The sequence below is a fragment of the Bombina bombina genome, chromosome 2 (assembly GCF_027579735.1).
Source record: "Bombina bombina isolate aBomBom1 chromosome 2, aBomBom1.pri, whole genome shotgun sequence".
NCBI classification, from domain to species: Eukaryota; Metazoa; Chordata; class Amphibia; order Anura; family Bombinatoridae; genus Bombina; species Bombina bombina.
In genome coordinates, this window is record NC_069500.1 from 366035473 (window position 1) to 366053907 (window position 18435).

Genomic DNA, 18435 nt, shown 5'->3' on the forward strand with positions numbered 1-18435 from the left:
CTTCAGACCAATCTTGGATTTAAAGATCCTAAACAAATTCCTAAGAGTTCCATCGTTCAAAATGGAAACTATTCGGACAATCCTACCCATGATCCAAAAGGGTCAGTACATGACCACAGTGGATTTAAAGGATGCTTACCTTCACATACCGATTCACAAAGATCATTACCGGTATCTAAGGTTTGCCTTCCTAGACAGGCATTACCAGTTTGTAGCTCTTCCATTCGGGTTGGCTACGGCTCCAAGAATCTTCACAAAGGTTCTGGGGGCTCTTCTGGCGGTACTAAGACCGCGAGGAATCTTCGGTAGCTCCATACCTAGACGACATTCTGATTCAAGCTTCAAGCTTTCAAACTGCCAAGTCTCATACAGAGTTTGTACTGGCATTTCTAAGATCGCATGGGTGGAAGGTAAACGAAAAGAAGAGTTCTCTCGTTCCACTCACAACAGTTCCCTTCTTGGGGACTCTTATAGATTCAGTAGAAATGAAGATTTACCTGACAGAAGACAACAAACAAAACTTCAAAACGCCTGCCGTGCCCTTCATTCCATTCAACACCCGTCAGTGGCTCAATGTATGGAGGTGATCGGCTTAATGGTAGCGGCAATGGACATAGTCCCCTTTGCACGCCTACACCTCAGACCGCTGCAATTGTGCATGCTAAGTCAGTGGAATGGGGATTACTCAGACTTGTCCCCCACTCTGAATCTGGATCAAGAGACCAGGAATTCTCTTCTGTGGTGGCTTTCTCGGCCACATCTGTCCAAGGGGATGCCATTCAGCAGGCCAAATTGGACAATTGTAACAACAGACGCCAGCCTGTTAGGTTGGGGCGCTGTCTGGAATTCCCTGAAGGCTCAGGGATCATGGACTCAGGAGGAGAGTCTGCTGCCAATAAACATTCTGGAATTGAGAGCAGTTCTCAATGCCCTTCTGGCTTGGCCCCAGTTAACAACTCGGGGGTTCATCAGGTTTCAGTCGGACAACATCACGACTGTAGCTTACATCAACCATCAGGGAGGGACAAGAAGCTCCCTAGCTATGATGGAAGTATCAAAGATAATTCGCTGGGCAGAGTCTCACTCTTGCCACCTGTCAGCAATCCACATCCCGGGAGTGGAGAACTGGGAGGCGGATTTCCTAAGTCGTCAGACTTTTCATCCAGGGGAGTGGGAACTTCATCCGGAGGTCTTTGCCCAAATACTTCGACGTTGGGGCAAACCAGAGAGAGATCTCATGGCGTCTCGACAGAACACCAAGCTTCCTTGTTATGGGTCCAGATCCAGGGATCCGGGAGCGGTTCTGATAGATGCTTTGACAGCACCTTGGACCTTCGGGATGGCTTATGTGTTTCCACCCTTCCCGATGCTTCCTCGATTGATTGCCAGAATCAAACAGGAGAGAGCATCAGTGATTCTAATAGCGCCTGCATGGCCACGCAGGACTTTGTATGCAGATCTAGTGGACATGTCATCCTGTCCACCTTGGTCTCTGCCTCTGAGACAGGACCACCTGATTCAGGGTCCTTTCAAACATCAAAATCTAATTTCTCTGAAGCTGACTGCCTGGAGATTGAACGCTTGATTTTATCAAAGCGTGGATTCTCTGAGTCAGTAATTGATACCCTGATACAGGCTAGGAAACCTGTTACCAGAAAGATTTATCATAAAATATGGCGTAAATACCTGTATTGGTGCGAATCCAAAGGTTACTCTTGGAGTAAGGTTAGGATTCCTAGGATATTGTCTTTTCTACAAGAGCGTATAGAAAAGGGTTTATCCGCTAGTTCTTTAAAGGGACAGATCTCAGCTCTGTCCATTTTGTTACACAAACGTCTGTCAGAAGTTCCAGACGTTCAGGCTTTTTGTCAGGCTTTGGCCAGGATTAAGCCTGTGTTTAAAACTGTTGCTCCGCCATGGAGTTTAAACCTTGTTCTTAACGTTTTACAGGGCGTTCCGTTTGAACCCCTTCATTCAGTTGATATAAAATTGTTATCTTGGAAAGTTCTATTCTTAATGGCTATTTCCTCGGCTCGAAGAGTCTCTGAGTTATCAGCCTTACATTGTGATTCTCCTTATCTGATTTTTCACTCGGATAAGGTAGTTCTGCGTACTAAACCTGGGTTCTTACCTAAGGTAGTCACTAACAGGAATATCAATCAGGAGATTGTTGTTCCATCCTTGTGTCCTAATCCTTCCTCAAAGAAGGAACGACTTCTGCACAATCTAGATGTAGTTCGTGCCCTAAAATTTTATTTACAGGCAACTAAAGATTTTCGACAAACATCTTCCCTGTTTGTCATTTACTCTGGTCAGAGGAGAGGTCAAAAAGCTTCGGCTACCTCTCTCTCTTTTTGGCTTTGTAGCATAATACGTTTAGCCTATGAGACTGCTGGACAGCAGCCTCCTGAAAGAAGTACAGCTCATTCCACTAGAGCTGTGGCTTCCACTTGGGCCTTTAAGAATGAGGCTTCTGTTGAACAGATTTGCAAGGCTGCAACTTGGTCTTCACTTCATACTTTTTCCAAATTTTACAAATTTGACACTTTTGCTTCTTCGGAGGCTATTTTTGGGAGAAAGGTTCTTCAGGCAGTGGTTCCTTCTGTATAAAGATCCTGCCTATCCCTCCCGTCATCCGTGTACTTTTGCTTTGGTATTGGTATCCCAGAAGTAATGATGACCCGTGGACTGATCACACTTAACAGGAGAAAACATAATTTATGCTTACCTGATAAATTCCTTTCTCCTGTAGTGTGATCAGTCCACGGCCCGCCCTGTTTTTATGGCAGGTCTAAATTTTTAAATTATACTCCAGTCACCACTGCACCCTTTAGCTTCTCCTTTCTCGTTTGTTCTTGGTCGAATGACTGGGTGTGACGTAGAGGGGAGGAGCTATATAGCAGCTCTGCTGGGTGATCCTCTTGCACTTCCTGTTGGGGAGGAGTTAATATCCCAGAAGTAATGATGACCCGTGGACTGACCACACTACAGGAGAAAGGAATTTATCAGGTAAGCATAAATTATGTTTTTATATTGCCCAGGCTCAAAACTTCCCTTCAAAATATGCCAGTATTTAGTAACATTACTGAAGCTTGGCATAAACACTGAAAAGAACTTCAGATTTAATGAAGTAACTTCTTAATGTTTACTTATTTTAGGCAATCCAGACTTCCCTCTTAGTCTTGGTTATGAGATCTTTAAAAGTTGGAATCCAAAAAGGCCTACAAAATGTGATACAATGGAGAGAAAAGGACTCATTTATTTAAAACTTGCTGAGGGACAGAATTCTGTACCCAAATTTTCCAACGTTTTATGCTTATCTGCAATTAAGACATCCTATATTGTAATTTAACTGAGAAAAATGACTGGACATTATGGAATGGTTACCTGCCCTTTTAAAAGTTTAAAAGACCAGTCAACACAGTAGATTTGCATAATCAACAAATGCAAGATAACAGGACAATGCAATAGCACTTAGTCGGAACTTCAAATGAGTAGTAGATTTTTGTTTCCGACAATTTTAAAAGTTGTCTTTTTCCACTCCCCCTGTACCATGTGACAGCCATCAGCCATTCACAAATGCATACACACTTATTCTTGCACATGCTCAGTAGGAGCTGGTGACTCAAAAAGTTTTAATATAAAAATACAGTGCATATTTTGTTAATGGAAGTAAATTGGAAAGTTGTTTAAAATGGCTGCTCTATCTGAATAATGAAAGTTTAATTTTGATTGAGTGTCCATTTAAATACCAATCTCAATCTTCCATGACTATTTGCGACAAGATCATTACGTTAAAACAAGGTTACTCCTACGTCTGGTGGATTTAAAAATGGAAAAGATTTATAATCTTGATTTAGATGTTCTAAAACAGTATAGTTTGGACTGAAGATACCACCGCTTTAGTGAGCAAATTATTTGAGAACAATGAGCCCCCCCCAATTTTTTTTTTTTTTTTTCCCCAGTGGTGTCTCAAGCATAACTTGACAGGAGTGAGCCCAATGTTATCTATATGGTGAACATAAGCTTGCATTGGCTGTGAAAAGCTAGTAAGATGCAGGTGACCTGTTGAGGCTTAGAAACATGAAGAAAGTTAGAGATTTAGAAGTTATAAAATTGTCTTTTTCTAGACCATACACTTTCAAGTAGACTGTCCCTTTTAAATAAAATACTTTTCAAAGAATAATCTGACACATTACAAAAGTTAATTATACTGAAATAGCTATTTTTTTTTTAATTATGTAACCTGAAGCTGTATATTTATAGCGCTAAAGTAATTTTTTTTTTTTTTTTTTTTTCTTCTGGTAAATTCCATTTTATCCATTCACAATGTTACTCTCGCAAAGGTTTGGCTACGATTATTTTGGGCAATTTTGAGTGGGATAGTCAACTTTTTTTACAGACTACACAATTGCTAAGTTCAAACCAAGAAAAAAATAATTATATATATATATATATATATATATATATATATATATATATATATATATATATATATATATATATATATATATATATATATATATATATATATATATATATATATATTTGTTTTAATGTTTTTCATGTCCCATTTAAGTCCATTGTTGCTTTGCAAATCTGTGTACACAGAACTGACCCCTTGCTAAGCTTCAAGAAGTTCAATAAATAAGATTGGAGTGGAATAGATCTGCACAACCCTGTTTGATACATACTGCCGATAATAAGAGAGGGATGCTCAGGAGAAATACAGAGTGTAAATAAACTGAATATTATGGCAATTCTGGTTGTTAAAATCTTAATTTGCAAATTGCATACAACCCTGAAAGTTTGCAAATATTTGCTAGTTTAGAGCACTTCAGGGATACAACTCTGAGAACCCTCTTGAAACTACTTTGCTTCATTGTATTCAGGCAGAGGTCAGATATGAATAAGTTAATGCACTGACCATAGCAATTGCTGTGCAATATGTAGCAATGTTAAAAAATAAATGGGTTCAGTATCCCTTTAACTATGCTGCATATTTCCTATTTCGTGATTCAGATAGAGCAGGCAAATTTCTAATTTACTCCTATTTTTCTTTATCTTTATTTGAAAAAGAGCTTATGAGCCGGCCTTTTTTTTTTTTTTTTTTTTTTTTTTTTTTAAATGCAGTCACCAATCAGCAAGCGCTATCCAGGGTTCTGAACCAAAAATGGCTGACTCGTAAGCTTACATTCCTGCTTTTTCAAATAAGGATACCTAGAGAACAAAGAAATTAATAGTAAATTTGAAAGTTGCTTAAAATTGTACGCTCAATCTGAATCATGAAAAAACATTTGGGTTCAGTATCCCTTTAAGTATAGTATATACATTACTTCCACTCTTGTGAGTACAAAAACAAGTTTTCAGATCTTTAAAGGTAAAGTTTAAAACTGTTATTTTTAAATTTAATGATATATTATATATATATATTTTTATAGTTGATAAAAGAAAGAATGTTGCCCCTGAACTTTCAGTAAAATCTGAGGAACGCAAGGCGAGCAAATGTATAAATCCTGAGGTGCTTTCTGGCCCCAAACTAGAGCTGACAGAGACTCCGAAGAATTCTGGCTTGCAAACTGCTGTTAACAAAACTGACTCTCAGAAGGTCGTCAAATCTAAACCTCCCAGAAGGAAGTGAGTATATTTACAGACATCAAATCTTCTATTTCCTAAGCATGAAAGAATGTGTGTGTTGGGGGGCAGGTTAAAGGGACATTAAACCCATTTTTTTTTTTCAGGATTTAAAGCATGGGATTTTAAACAACTTTCCGACTTACTTTCATTATCTAATTTTGGTTCATTCTCAGGATATATCATAAATAAAGCATATCTAAATAGGCTCAGTAGCTCCTGATTGGTTGCTGCACATAGGTGCTGTGTGTGATTGGCTCAACTATGTGTATTATTTCTTTAACAAAGGACATTTAAGAATTAAGCAAATTGGATAATAGAAGTAAATTGGAATGTTGTTTAAAGTGTGTTCTCTACCTGAATCATGAAAAAACTTTGGGATTTCATGTCCCTTTTAATGTATGAAGTCAACTTTAATGCACTTTTAATGCAAGAAATTTTGAGAACCTAAAATGTTCCTAATGATATTTAAAACACATTACAGTGAATTCTAAACTACTATTACTAAAATTACCCTTTTAATTAAAACTATAAAACTTGATTTAGGTTGTGAAACCAATGGCACTAAAAACTGGGATTTTTTTTATTTTTTGTCTCCACAGAGCTCAAGTAAAGAATTCTCCAATCAGGAAGGTCACTGATTATTTCCCTGTTAGACGAAGTGGCAGAAAGAGCAAAACAGAATTAGAGGTAGTTATTGTGTGTGTTATATATATATATATATATATATATATATATATATATATATATATATATATATATATATATATATATATATATATATATATATATATATATATATATATATATATATATATATATATATATATATATATATATATATATATATATATATATATATATATATATATATATATATATTTTTTTTTTTCCTCCAATATTTTATAAAATAAGCGGCTTATTTTACCTTCTTCAATAGATAGAAGAGAAGAAGAGAATAGATGAATTGATTACAACTGGGAAAGAAGAAGGACTGAAGGTGTGTACTTATTGGAGAGTGAATGAAGACCTTGTATATTATCTAGTCAACTCTGGCTTTAAGAAATCAAATGTAAGAACTTTTAGCATGCCTGTTTGTTTTCCATTTAGATTGATATCATTACTGGTAAAGGAAGAGGAGTGATTGCAACAAGAAAGTTTAATCGTGGAGAATTTGTGGTAGAATACCACGGGGACCTTATAGAGATCACAGATGCTAAAAAGAGAGAAGCTTTGTATGCACAGGATTCATCTACTGGCTGCTATATGTATTACTTTCAGTATCTGAATAAAACCTACTGGTGAGTAAGTGAATTGGGTTGAATACAGCTTGACTATGACAAATCTAATTTTCATGCTTGTGACAACATATTTAAAGGGACATGAAACACTAAATATATTTCTCCAACATAGGTGTGTCCGGTCCACGGCGTCATCCTTACTTGTGGGATATTCTCTTCCCCAACAGGAAATGGCAAAGAGCCCAGCAAAGCTGGTCACATGATCCCTCCTAGGCTCCGCCTACCCCAGTCATTCTCTTTGCCGTTGCACAGGCAACATCTCCACGGAGATGGTTAAGAGTTTTTTGGTGTTTAAATGTAGTTTTTATTCTTCAATCAAGTGTTTGTTATTTTAAAATAGTGCTGGTATGTACTATTTACTCTGAAACAGAAAAGAGATGAAGATTTCTGTTTGTAAGAGGAAAATGATTTTAGCAAACGTTACTAAAATCGATTGCTGTTTCCACACAGGACTGTTGAGATGAAGTAACTTCAGTTGGGGGAAACAGTTGGCAGACTTTTCTGCTTGAGGTATGACTGGCCACATTTCTAACAAGACTATGTAATGCTGGAAGGCTGTCATTTCCCCTTATGGGGACCGGTAAGCCATTTTCTTAGATTAAGTAAAAGAATAAAGGGCTTTATAAGGGCTTAAAAAACTGGTAGACATTTTTCTGGGCTAAAACGATTACTTTGCTAAGCATATTTTGCAGATTATAACTCTTAATAGTTATTATAATCTTGGGGATTGTTTAGAAAAACGGCAGGCACTGTATTGGACACCTTTTTCAGATGGGGGCCTTTTCTAGTTATAGGCAGAGCCTCATTTTCGCGCCACTAATGCGCAGTTGTTTTTGGAGAGCAAGGCATGCAGATGCATGTGTGAGGAGCTAAGAACCACTGAAAAAGCTTATAGAAGGCGTCATTTGGTATCCCCCTCTGGGCTTGGTTGGGTCTCAGCAAAGCAGATAGCTGGGACTGTATAGGGGTTAAATGTAAAAACGGCTCCGGTTCCGTTATTTTAAGGGTTAAAGCTTTCAAATTTGGTGTGCAATACTTTTAAGGCTTTAAGACACTGGTGAAATTTTGGTGAATTTTGAACAATTCATTCATACTTTTTCACATATTCAGTAATAAAGTGTGTTCAGTTTGAAATTTAAAGTGACAGTAACGGTTTTATTTTAAAACGTTTTTTGTGCTTTGTTGACAAGTTTAAGCCTGTTTAACATGTCTGTACCATCAGATAAGCTATGTTCTATATGTATGAAAACCAAGGTTTCTCCCCATTTAAATTTGTGATAATTGTGCCATAGTGTCCAAACAAAGTAGGGACAATGATGCCACAGATAATGATATTGCCCAAGATGATTCCTCAAATGAGGGGAGTAAGCATGATACTGCATCATCCCCTTCTGTGTCTACACCAGTTTTGCCCACACAAGAGGCCCCTAGTACATCTAGTGCGCCAATACTTATTACCATGCAACAATTAACGGCTGTAATGGATAATTCTATTGCAAACATTTTATCCAAAATGCCTACTTATCAGAGAAAGCGCGATTGCTCTGTTTTAAACACTGAAGAGCAAGAGGACGCTGATGATAACGGTTCTGACATACCCTCACACCAATCTGAAGGGGCCAGGAGGGAGGTTTTGTCTGAGGGAGAAATTTCAGATTCAGGAAAAATTTCTCAAGCTGAACCTGATGTTGTAACATTTAAATTTAAATTAGAACATCTCTGCGCACTGCTTAAGGAGGTATTATCTACTCTGGATGATTGTGACAATTTGGTCATTCCAGAGAAATTATGTAAGATGGACAAGTTCCTAGAGGTCCCGGTGCCCCCCGACGCCTTTCCTATACCCAAGCGGGTGGCGGACATAGTAAATAAGGAGTGGGAAAGGCCCCGCATACCTTTTTGTTCCTCCCCCTATATTTAAGAAATTATTTCCTATAGTCGACCCCAGAAAGGACTTATGGCAGACAGTCCCCAAGGTCGAGGGGGCGGTTTCTACTCTAAACAAACGCACTACTATTCCTATAGAGGATAGTTGTGCTTTCAAAGATCCTATGGATAAAAAATTAGAGGGTTTGCTTAAAAAGATGTTTGTTCAGCAAGGTTACCTTCTACAACCAATTTCATGCATTGTTCCTGTCACTACGGCAGCGTGTTTCTGGTTCGAGGAACTAGAAAAGTCGCTCAATAAAGAATCTTCGTATGAGGAGGTTATGGACAGAGTTCAAGCACTTAAATTGGCTAACTCTTTTATTTTAGATGCCGCTTTGCAATTAGCTAGATTAGCGGCGAAAAATTCAGGGTTTGCTATCGTGGCGCGCAGAGCGCTTTGGCTAAAGTCTTGGTCAGCGGATGTGTCTTCCAAGACAAAATTGCTTAACATCCCTTTCAAAGGTAAAACACTGTTTGGACCTGATTTGAAAGAGATTATTTCAGACATCACCGGGGGAAAGGGCCACGCCCTCCCTCAGGATAGGTCTTTTAAGGCTAAAAATAAGCCTAATTTTCGTCCCTTTCGCAGAAACGGACCAGCCTCTAATTCTACATCCTCTAAGCAAGAGGGTAATACTTCACAACCCAAACCAGCCTGGAGACCGATGCAAGGCTGGAACAAGGGTAAGCAGGCCAAGAAGCCTGCTACCAAAACAGCATGAAGGGATGGCCCCCGATCCGGGACCGGATCTGGTGGGGGGCAGACTTTCTCTCTTTGCTCAGGCTTGGGCAAGAGATGTTCAGGATCCTTGGGCACTAGAAATAGTTTCTCAGGGTTATCTCCTGGAATTCAAGGAACTACCCCCAAGGGGAAGGTTCCACAGGTCTCAATTATCTTCAAACCAAATAAAGACAGGCATTCTTACATTGTGTAGAAGACCTGTTAAAGATGGGAGTAATTCATCCAGTTCCAATAGGAGAACAAGGGATGGGGTTTTATTCCAACCTGTTCATAGTTCCCAAAAAAGAGGGAACATTCAGACCAATTTTAGATCTCAAGATCCTAAACAAATTTCTCAGGGTTCCATCGTTCAAAATGGAAACCATTCGAACGATCCTTCCCACCATCCAGGAAGGTCAATTTATGACCACGGTGGATTTAAAGGATGCGTACCTACATATTCCTATCCACAAGGAACATCATCAGTTCCTAAGGTTCGCTTTTCTGGACAGGCATTACCAGTTTGTGGCACGTCCATTCGGATTAGCCACTGCTCCGAGAATTTTCACAAAGGTACTAGGGTCCCTTCTAGCGGTTCTAAGACCAAGGGGCATTGCAGTAGTACCTTACTTGGACGACATCCTGATTCAAGCGTCGTCTCTGTCAAAAACAAAGGCTCATGTGGACATCGTCCTAGCCTTTCTCAGATCTCACGGATGGAAAGTGAACAAAGAAAAAAGTTCTCTGTCCCCGTCAACAAGAGTTCCCTTCTTGGGAACAATAATAGATTCCTTAGAAATGAGGATTTTTCTGACAGAGGTCAGAAAATCAAAAATTCTAAGCTCTTGTCACAAAAGACCAGAGATTCACTCCGTTGGTGGCTGATCCTGGACAATCTGTCACAGGGAATGAGCTTCCGCAGACCAGAGTGGGTCATTGTCACGACCGACGCCAGTCTGGTGGGCTGGGGCGCGGTCTGGGAACCCCTGAAAGCTCAGGGTCTATGGTCTCGGGAAGAATCTCTTCTCCCGATAAACATTCTGGATCTCCGAGCGATATTCAATGCTCTCAAAGCTTGGCCTCAACTAGCAAAGGCCAAATTCATAAGGTTTCAATCAGACAACATGACGACTGTTGCATATATCAACCATCAGGGGGGAACAAGGAGTTCCCTGGCGATGGAAGAAGTGACCAAAATAATTCAATGGGCGGAGGATCACTCCTGCCACTTGTCTGCAATCCACATCCCAGGAGTGGAAAATTGGGAAGCGGATTTTCTGAGTCGTCAGACATTCCATCCGGGGGAGTGGGAACTCCATCCGGAAATCTTTGCCCAAATAACTCAATTATGGGGCATTCCAGACATGGATCTGATGGCGTCTCGTCAGAACTTCAAGGTTCCTTGCTACGGGTCCAGATCCAGGGATCCCAAGGCGACTCTAGTAGATGCACTAGTAGCACCTTGGACCTTCAACCTAGCTTATGTATTTCCACCGTTTCCTCTCATTCCCAGGCTGGTAGCCAGGATCAATCGGGAAAGGGCTTCGGTGATCTTGATAGCTCCTGCGTGGCCACGCAGGACTTGGTATGCAGACCTGGTGAATATGTCATCGGCTCCACCATGGAAGCTACCTTTTAGACAGGACCTTCTTGTTCAAGGTCCATTCGAACATCCGAATCTGGTTTCCCTCCAACTGACGGCTTGGAGATTGAACGCTTGATTTTATCAAAGCGTGGGTTTTCAGATTCTGTAATAGATACTCTGATTCAGGCTTGAAAGCCTGTAACTAGAAAAATTTACCATAAAATATGGAAAAAATATATCTGTTGGTGTGAATCTAAAGGATTCCCATGGAACAAGATAAAAATTCCTAAGATTCTATCCTTTCTACAAGAAGGTTTGGAGAAAGGATTATCTGCAAGTTCTCTGAAGGGACAGATCTCTGCTTTATCTGTTTTACTTCACAAAAGGCTGGCAGCTGTGCCAGATGTTCAAGCATTTGTTCAGGCTCTGGTTAGAATCAAGCCTGTTTACAGACCTTTGACTCCTCCCTGGAGTCTAAATCTAGTTCTTTCAGTTCTTCAAGGGGTTCCGTTTGAACCCTTACATTCCATAGATATTAAGTTATTATCTTGGAAAGTTTTGTTTTTGGTTGCAATTTCTTCTGCTAGAAGAGTTTCAGAGTTATCTGCTCTGCAGTGTTCTCCGCCCTATCTGGTGTTCCATGCAGATAAGGTGGTTTTGCGTACTAAGCCTGGTTTTCTTCCTAAAGTTGTTTCTAACAAAAATATTAACCAGGAGATAGTTGTACCTTCTTTGTGTCCGAATCCAGCTTCAAAGAAGGAACGTTTGTTACACAATTTGGACGTAGTCCGTGCTCTAAAATTCTATTTAGAGGCTACTAAAGATTTCAGACAAACATCTTCTTTGTTTGTTGTTTATTCTGGTAAAAGGAGAGGTCAAAAAGCAACTTCTACCTCCTTTCTTTTGGCTTAAAAGCATTATCCGATTGGCTTATGAGACTGCCGGACGGCAGCCTCCTGAAAGAATCACAGCTCACTCCACTAGGGCTGTGGCTTCCACTTGGGACTTCAAGAACGAGGCTTCTGTTGACCAGATATGTAAGGCAGCGACTTGGTCTTCTCTGCACACTTTTGCAAAATTTTACAAATTTGATACTTTTGCTTCTTCTGAGGCTATTTTTGGGAGAGAGGTTTTGCAAGCTGTGGTGCCTTCCGTTTAGGTGACCTGATTTGCTCCCTCCCTTCATCCGTGTCCTAAAGCTTTGGTATTGGTTCCCACAAGTAAGGATGACGCCGTGGACCGGACACACCTATGTTGGAGAAAACAGAATTTATGCTTACCTGATAAATTACTTTCTCCAACGGTGTGTCCGGTCCACGGCCCGCCCTGGTTTTTTTAATCAGGTCTGATGAATTATTTTCTCTAACTACAGTCACCACGGTATCATATGGTTTCTCCTATGCATATTTCCTCCTGTCCGTCGGTCGAATGACTGGGGTAGGCGGAGCCTAGGAGGGATCATGTGACCAGCTTTGCTGGGCTCTTTGCCATTTCCTGTTGGGGAAGAGAATATCCCACAAGTAAGGATGACGCCGTGGACCGGACACACCGTTGGAGAAAGTAATTTATCAGGTAAGCATAAATTCTGTTTTTATGAGCATAATATTGGAGGTTATTCCCAGTCTCCCTCTAGTCATAGGTGATTTGTTGAAAAGCAAGAAGGTGCACGTGTCCACTGCACTGTATGGCAGCAGTTTTAAAAGTATGTTTATACATTAGCAAGAGCACTAGATAGCAGCACTCTTCCCTGCCACATAGTGCTTTAGACATGTGCACGCTACCTATCTAGATATCTCCAACAAACAATAACATGAGATTGAAGTAAATTTGGTAATAGAGCATACAATTTTATAAAGTCTCCAATTTTTTTTTTTTTTTTTTTTTTTTTTGAATCATGAAAGTAACATTTTGAGTTTTATATATGTGTGTGTTTTATCATGTTTTTTTGTGATTGTTTATTAAAGAGACAATGTACTTAGGCAAATGACTTAAGATTTTGTTGTATTCAGTGCAGTTGCAGGAACACCATTTTAAATGGGCTGGTTATCCCATTTCCCACCTCCACTCCTGTTAACATAGCTTTTCTTAGTCATTATTGCAATATTAAAAAATGAAAACAAGGTGCCCCAATGACGCAGTATATCATGTAAAAACACATTCATGCTCACTCAGAGGACGAATACTCTCGAGTCTAGATCACTAACAAATAGTGCAGACCAAGCAGGCTGGGTTTATATGAGTCCCCCAGATAGCTCCCTCTGGTGATCAGGTCCAGTGTCAGGATGTTAGAGCCCAAAAGAGAAAAAGAACTCGGAAAACTTCAAAGAGTTAAAACCTCCTGTATTGACAAGGGGTAGTTTATTATTTACTGAATAGGGAAATAACAGGAGTGTGCATGAGGCAAGCTCCCTTGCAAGTCCCGAGACAGGCAAACTGATTTGCTGCTTAAAGTTCTCTACAATGGGGTGTGAATACTTAGGACATTTTTGAGGTTTTTTAACCTAGAGATCTTTAGGTATATATTCTAGTCCACTTTTTTACAGCTATGCTGCATCTCTTTCAAGTGTTTAAAAATTTGGTTATGTCACTTTAACCACAAAGTTTTCAAAAAGAAATTCCACATGGCACTATGCATACAATTCCAAGTGACATCATCAATACCAGCCAAATGCCCAGCGATATTCGCACTGAATAGATGCGTGTCATTCCTATTGACCACGTAGCCTCCATGTGTACACTTCCCCCTTCAGGAACGGTCATGCCACTGACACACCAAAATGATGCTCATGGCATCCGTGCCATGCTATTAGTCACGTGATCCTTCATAAATCCACGACAATGCACAACCCATCTGAGACGTCAACTGACACACTAACCAGCCAATTGCAGGACACCCCTCCGCATCACCAATGAGGAGGTGTGTGTGTATATAAACCATTTTCCATCTTGATGGGAGGAGAGTCCACTGCTTCATTCATTACTTGTGGGAATTAAGAACCTGGCCACCAGGAGGAGGCAAAGACACCCCAGCCAAAGGCTTAAATACCTCCCCCAGTCATTCTTTGCCTCTTGTCACAGGAGGTTGGCAGAGAAGTGTCGAAAGATTCGGAGTAGTCTCTTATGGAGGGTAGTACTCTTCACAATGGGACTGGAGTTTTAAGTAGTCCTGTCAGCCTCTCAGTGAGAGCATGGGTGAAAGCTAGAGTCTGGAGATGCAGGGAGTGTCGTCTCTGCGAAACCATCCCGACTCAGATTAACAGCTCTATAATCAATCGGCATTGACGAGTTTCGTTGCCTGCTTTCTGCTCTCAAGTCCATGTCAGGAGCGATGCTACTAACCTGTCACACTTGAAAGGTCGTGTTCCTGTTCCACGGCATAGATTCTGGTAAGATTGTTTATTTCCTTTTTTTTTTTTTTTTTTTTTTTTTTTTTATACATGTATGATAACGCAAGAAGACAGGGTCACAGTGTGACTCATTTTTTTTATCTGTATAGAATCAAGGGTTAATATCTCCTGAGGGGGATTATTGAACAGGGGGGAATAATCTTGTATGTTTGATTTTATGCTGCTTTGTGTGAGATGTTATGGGCTCATAGGCTGTTATGGAATATACAGGTTTCACTTTGAGAGCCATGCAGCTTACAATCTTAGCAAGCTTTTTCTCATAGCAGGGACGGTCCTGCATTGTGCACCATATGATTCTTTCCCTCTTTCCTGACCGGGTGTCTATCGGAGAGGAGTCTTAACTCTCTGTACTGTCTGGGTCATGGGAGGTGGTGAGTGCCACAGACATTTGGGATATTAAGGTGCAGTGTTTTTTAATTTTTTTTTATTGGACTAGCGATGGAGGATTCTGTTAGAGGGCACGCCCTCTATTCCTAGTGAGTAATTCCTGTTTATAATGTGAGGAGGCCTTAGTACCGCCCCCTCAATTATGTTCCATATACCTTGATAATGTGATATCAAACATGTTTGATACCACTGAGCCGTCCAGTGAGGTGCGTACCCTACATGCTTATCTCTCTACATGCAGTTTCACGTAGCATTGCTGATCCTCCATCTGGAGGGGGCCATTTGTTCACCAGACGTTACTGCGCAGTTCAGATGGCAGTGTCTGCGGCCTTTAATGCTTTACCTCGCCCTGCTAAGCGAAAGGTTACATATTGCACTCCTTCCCAGAGTACATCAGATAATTTATTGGATTTAACTGATAGGGTTATCAGAGGATGAAGTTCTTTTCTGAAACTTCAGAGTATGAACATTCTGGGTTGGAGTCTGCTGCCTCTAAACCTCTGCCTGCGGAGGAACCAGATTTTAGTTTTAGGATTTTACGCTTTCTTCTAAAGGATGTTTTGGCGAATTCAGTGGTTCCAGAGGCCAAATTGACTGATGAACCTTTAATTCCTAAAATGGATAGATTTTGAGGACAGGGTAGTAGCTTATCCTTCCCTGCTCCTGTTAGATGACTAACATTATTAAGAATGAATGGGACTGGATTGTTCTTCTCTTCTCCCTTTAACAAATCGTTCCCGGCCCTGGACTCTATATGGAGTTGTGAGGTTCTATCCCTAAAAGGGAGATCTTATGACGTCTCATTACCAAGTTAACCAGATATGGGTCGAGGTACAGGGATCCTCAGGCGGAGCTAACAAATAAATTAGTGGGGCCTTGGAGGTTAAATCTAATTTATCTTTTACGGCTGTTACCACTACTTCCTAGTGTAGTGGTTCGAATCAAGCAGGCGTTGGTGATATGGATTGCTCCGTCTTGGCCACGAAGGATAGGGTTTGCGGACTAGTGGGGATTTCATTCCTTCCTCTGTGGAAGTTACCTTGTCACAGGGATCTGCTGACCAAGGTCTCTTTGTTAATCTAGGTCTAGATCTCGGAGGCTGACTGTGTGGTGATGGAACGCTTAGTCCTAGCCAAGAGTGTTTCTGAGAGTGTTATTTTTACTCTCATTTCAAGGTCATAGCTGGTTGCTCGTCGCATCTATCATAAGGTGTGGAGGACCTACTTATTCTGTTCTCCAGGATGAACTGGAGAAGGGCTTTCTGCAAGTCCCCTGAGGGGGCAGATTTCGGCCCTGTCTGTTACTGCTCAAGAGGTTCGCTGAGCTTCCTGATGTGTAGTCACTTAAGGATCTGCTAAGATCAGGCCTGTGTAAAGATCTATTGCTCCTCCTTGGAGTTTAAATCTTGTTCTTTAGATTTGCACGGGCTCCATTGGAGCCTATGCATGTAGTAGACATTAAATTGTCTTGGAAGGTTCCTTTTCTACGGGCTATTGCTTCTGTGCACAGAGTATCTGTGATTTCTGCCTTGCAATGTATCCCTCATCTGGCTTTCCATGCCGATAAGGCTGTTTTACGAACCAAGTTAGGACTTCAAGGCACAAACCACATCCAGAATTATGTTGGAAACCTATCTTCAGACCACGTAGGAATTTAGACAAACTTCTTTCTCTTTGTTCTCTTTCTGGGAAGCGTGGGGTTCAGAGGGCCTCTTCAACTTCCTTATCTTTTTGGATGAGAAGTGTCCTCCTTTTCACATTGAGACAGTGGGACATAAGCCTCCTCAGAGGATTATGGCTCAGTCAACTAGAGCTGTGGCCTTTTCTTGGGCCTTTAAGAACGAGGCTTCTATGGAGCAGATTTGTAAGGCAGCTACTTGGTCCTCTTTACATACTTTTACAACATTTTACAAATTTGATGTTTTTGATTTGGCGGAAGCAGCTTTTTGGAGACAGGTTCTGCAGGCTGTGGTGCCCTTAGTATAGGGTCCGCCTCTTTAACCCTAGTGTGTTTTTTTTTTTTTTTTGTTTTGGTTTTGTTTTTTTTCTCTTAAGTGTATCCAGTCCACGGATCATCCATTACTTGTGGGATATTCTCCTTCCCAACAGGAAGTTGCAAGAGGATCACCCACAGCAGAGCTGCTATATAGCTCCTCCCCTCACTGCCATATCCAGTTATTCTCTTGCAACTCTCAACAAAGATGGACATAGTAAAAGGAGAGTGGTGTATTATAGTTAGTTTTTTAACTTCAATCAAAAGTTTGTTATTTTTAAATGGTACCGGAGTGTACCGTTTCATCTCAGGCAGCATTAGAAGAAGAATCTGCCTGTGATTTCTATGATCTTAGCAGAAGTAACTAAGATCCTTTGCTGTTCTCACATATTCTGAGGAGTGAGGTAACTTCAGAGGGGGAATAGCGTGCAGGTTTTCCTGTAATAAGGTATGTGCAGTTAACATATTTCTAGGGATGGAATTTGCTAGAAAAATGAAAATAAAAGTGTAATATAAAACATTTGCTGGCATGTTAATCGTTTTTATATATGTTTGGTGACAAAACTTATTGGGGCCTAGTTTTTTTTCCACATGGCTGGCTTTATTTTTGCCTAGTAACAGGCTTTCCACTGTTGCAATATGAGTGGGAAGGGCCTATTTTAGTGCTTTTCTGTGCAGCTAAAAATACTGACAGACATTCAGCTTCCCTCTGCATGATACAGGACATCTCTGAAGGGCTCAAAAGGCTTCAAAGTCGTGTTTGAGGAGGGTAACGATCACAGTAGACTGTGGCAGTTGTGTATGTGTTTAAAAAAAACGTTTTTGTCATTTAATATTCTGTTTTTGTTATTAAGGGGTTAATCATCCATTTGCAAGTGGGTGCAATGCTCTGCTGACTTGTTACATACACTGTAAAAATTTTGTTAGTGTAACTGCCTTTTTTCACTGTTTCAAATTTTGTCAAAATTTGTTTCTCTTAAAGGCACAGTAACGTTTTTTATATTGCTTGTTAACTTGCTTTTAAAGTGGTTTTCCAAGCTTGCTAGTCTCATTGCTAGTCTGTACAAACATGTCTGAAACAGAGGATACTTGTTCATTATGTTTAAAAGCCATGGTGGAGCCCCATAGGAGAATGTGTACTAAATGTATTGATTTCACCTTAAACAGTAAAGATCAGTCTTTATCTATAAAAGAATTGTCACCAGAGGGGTCTGTCGAGGGGGAAGTTATGCTGACTAACTCTCCTCACGTGTCGGACCCTTCGCCTCCCGCTCAAGGGACGCACGCTAATATGGCTCCAAGTACATCAGGGACGCCCATAGCGATTACTTTGCAGGACATGGCTGCAATCATGAATAATACCCTGTCAGAGGTATTATCCAGATTGCCTGAATTGAGGGGCAAGCGCGATAGCTCTGGGGTTAGACGAGATACAGAGCGCGTAGATGCTGTAAGAGCCATGTCTGATACTGCGTCACA

General features: G+C 40.5%; 1 protein-coding gene across 2 annotated transcripts in view; it reads left to right on the forward strand.

Annotated features, from left to right (window-relative positions):
* Window positions 1–18435, forward strand: part of KMT5A (lysine methyltransferase 5A) — a 54097-nt gene that overhangs the window by 27073 nt on the left and 8589 nt on the right. For both annotated transcript variants that reach the window (XM_053701800.1, XM_053701801.1), the window contains exons 4-7: window positions 5442–5637; window positions 6237–6324; window positions 6575–6634; window positions 6745–6935. In XM_053701800.1, the coding sequence (XP_053557775.1) occupies window positions 5442–5637; window positions 6237–6324; window positions 6575–6634; window positions 6745–6935 (535 nt within the window). The remainder of the gene's footprint in view (window positions 1–5441; window positions 5638–6236; window positions 6325–6574; window positions 6635–6744; window positions 6936–18435) is intronic.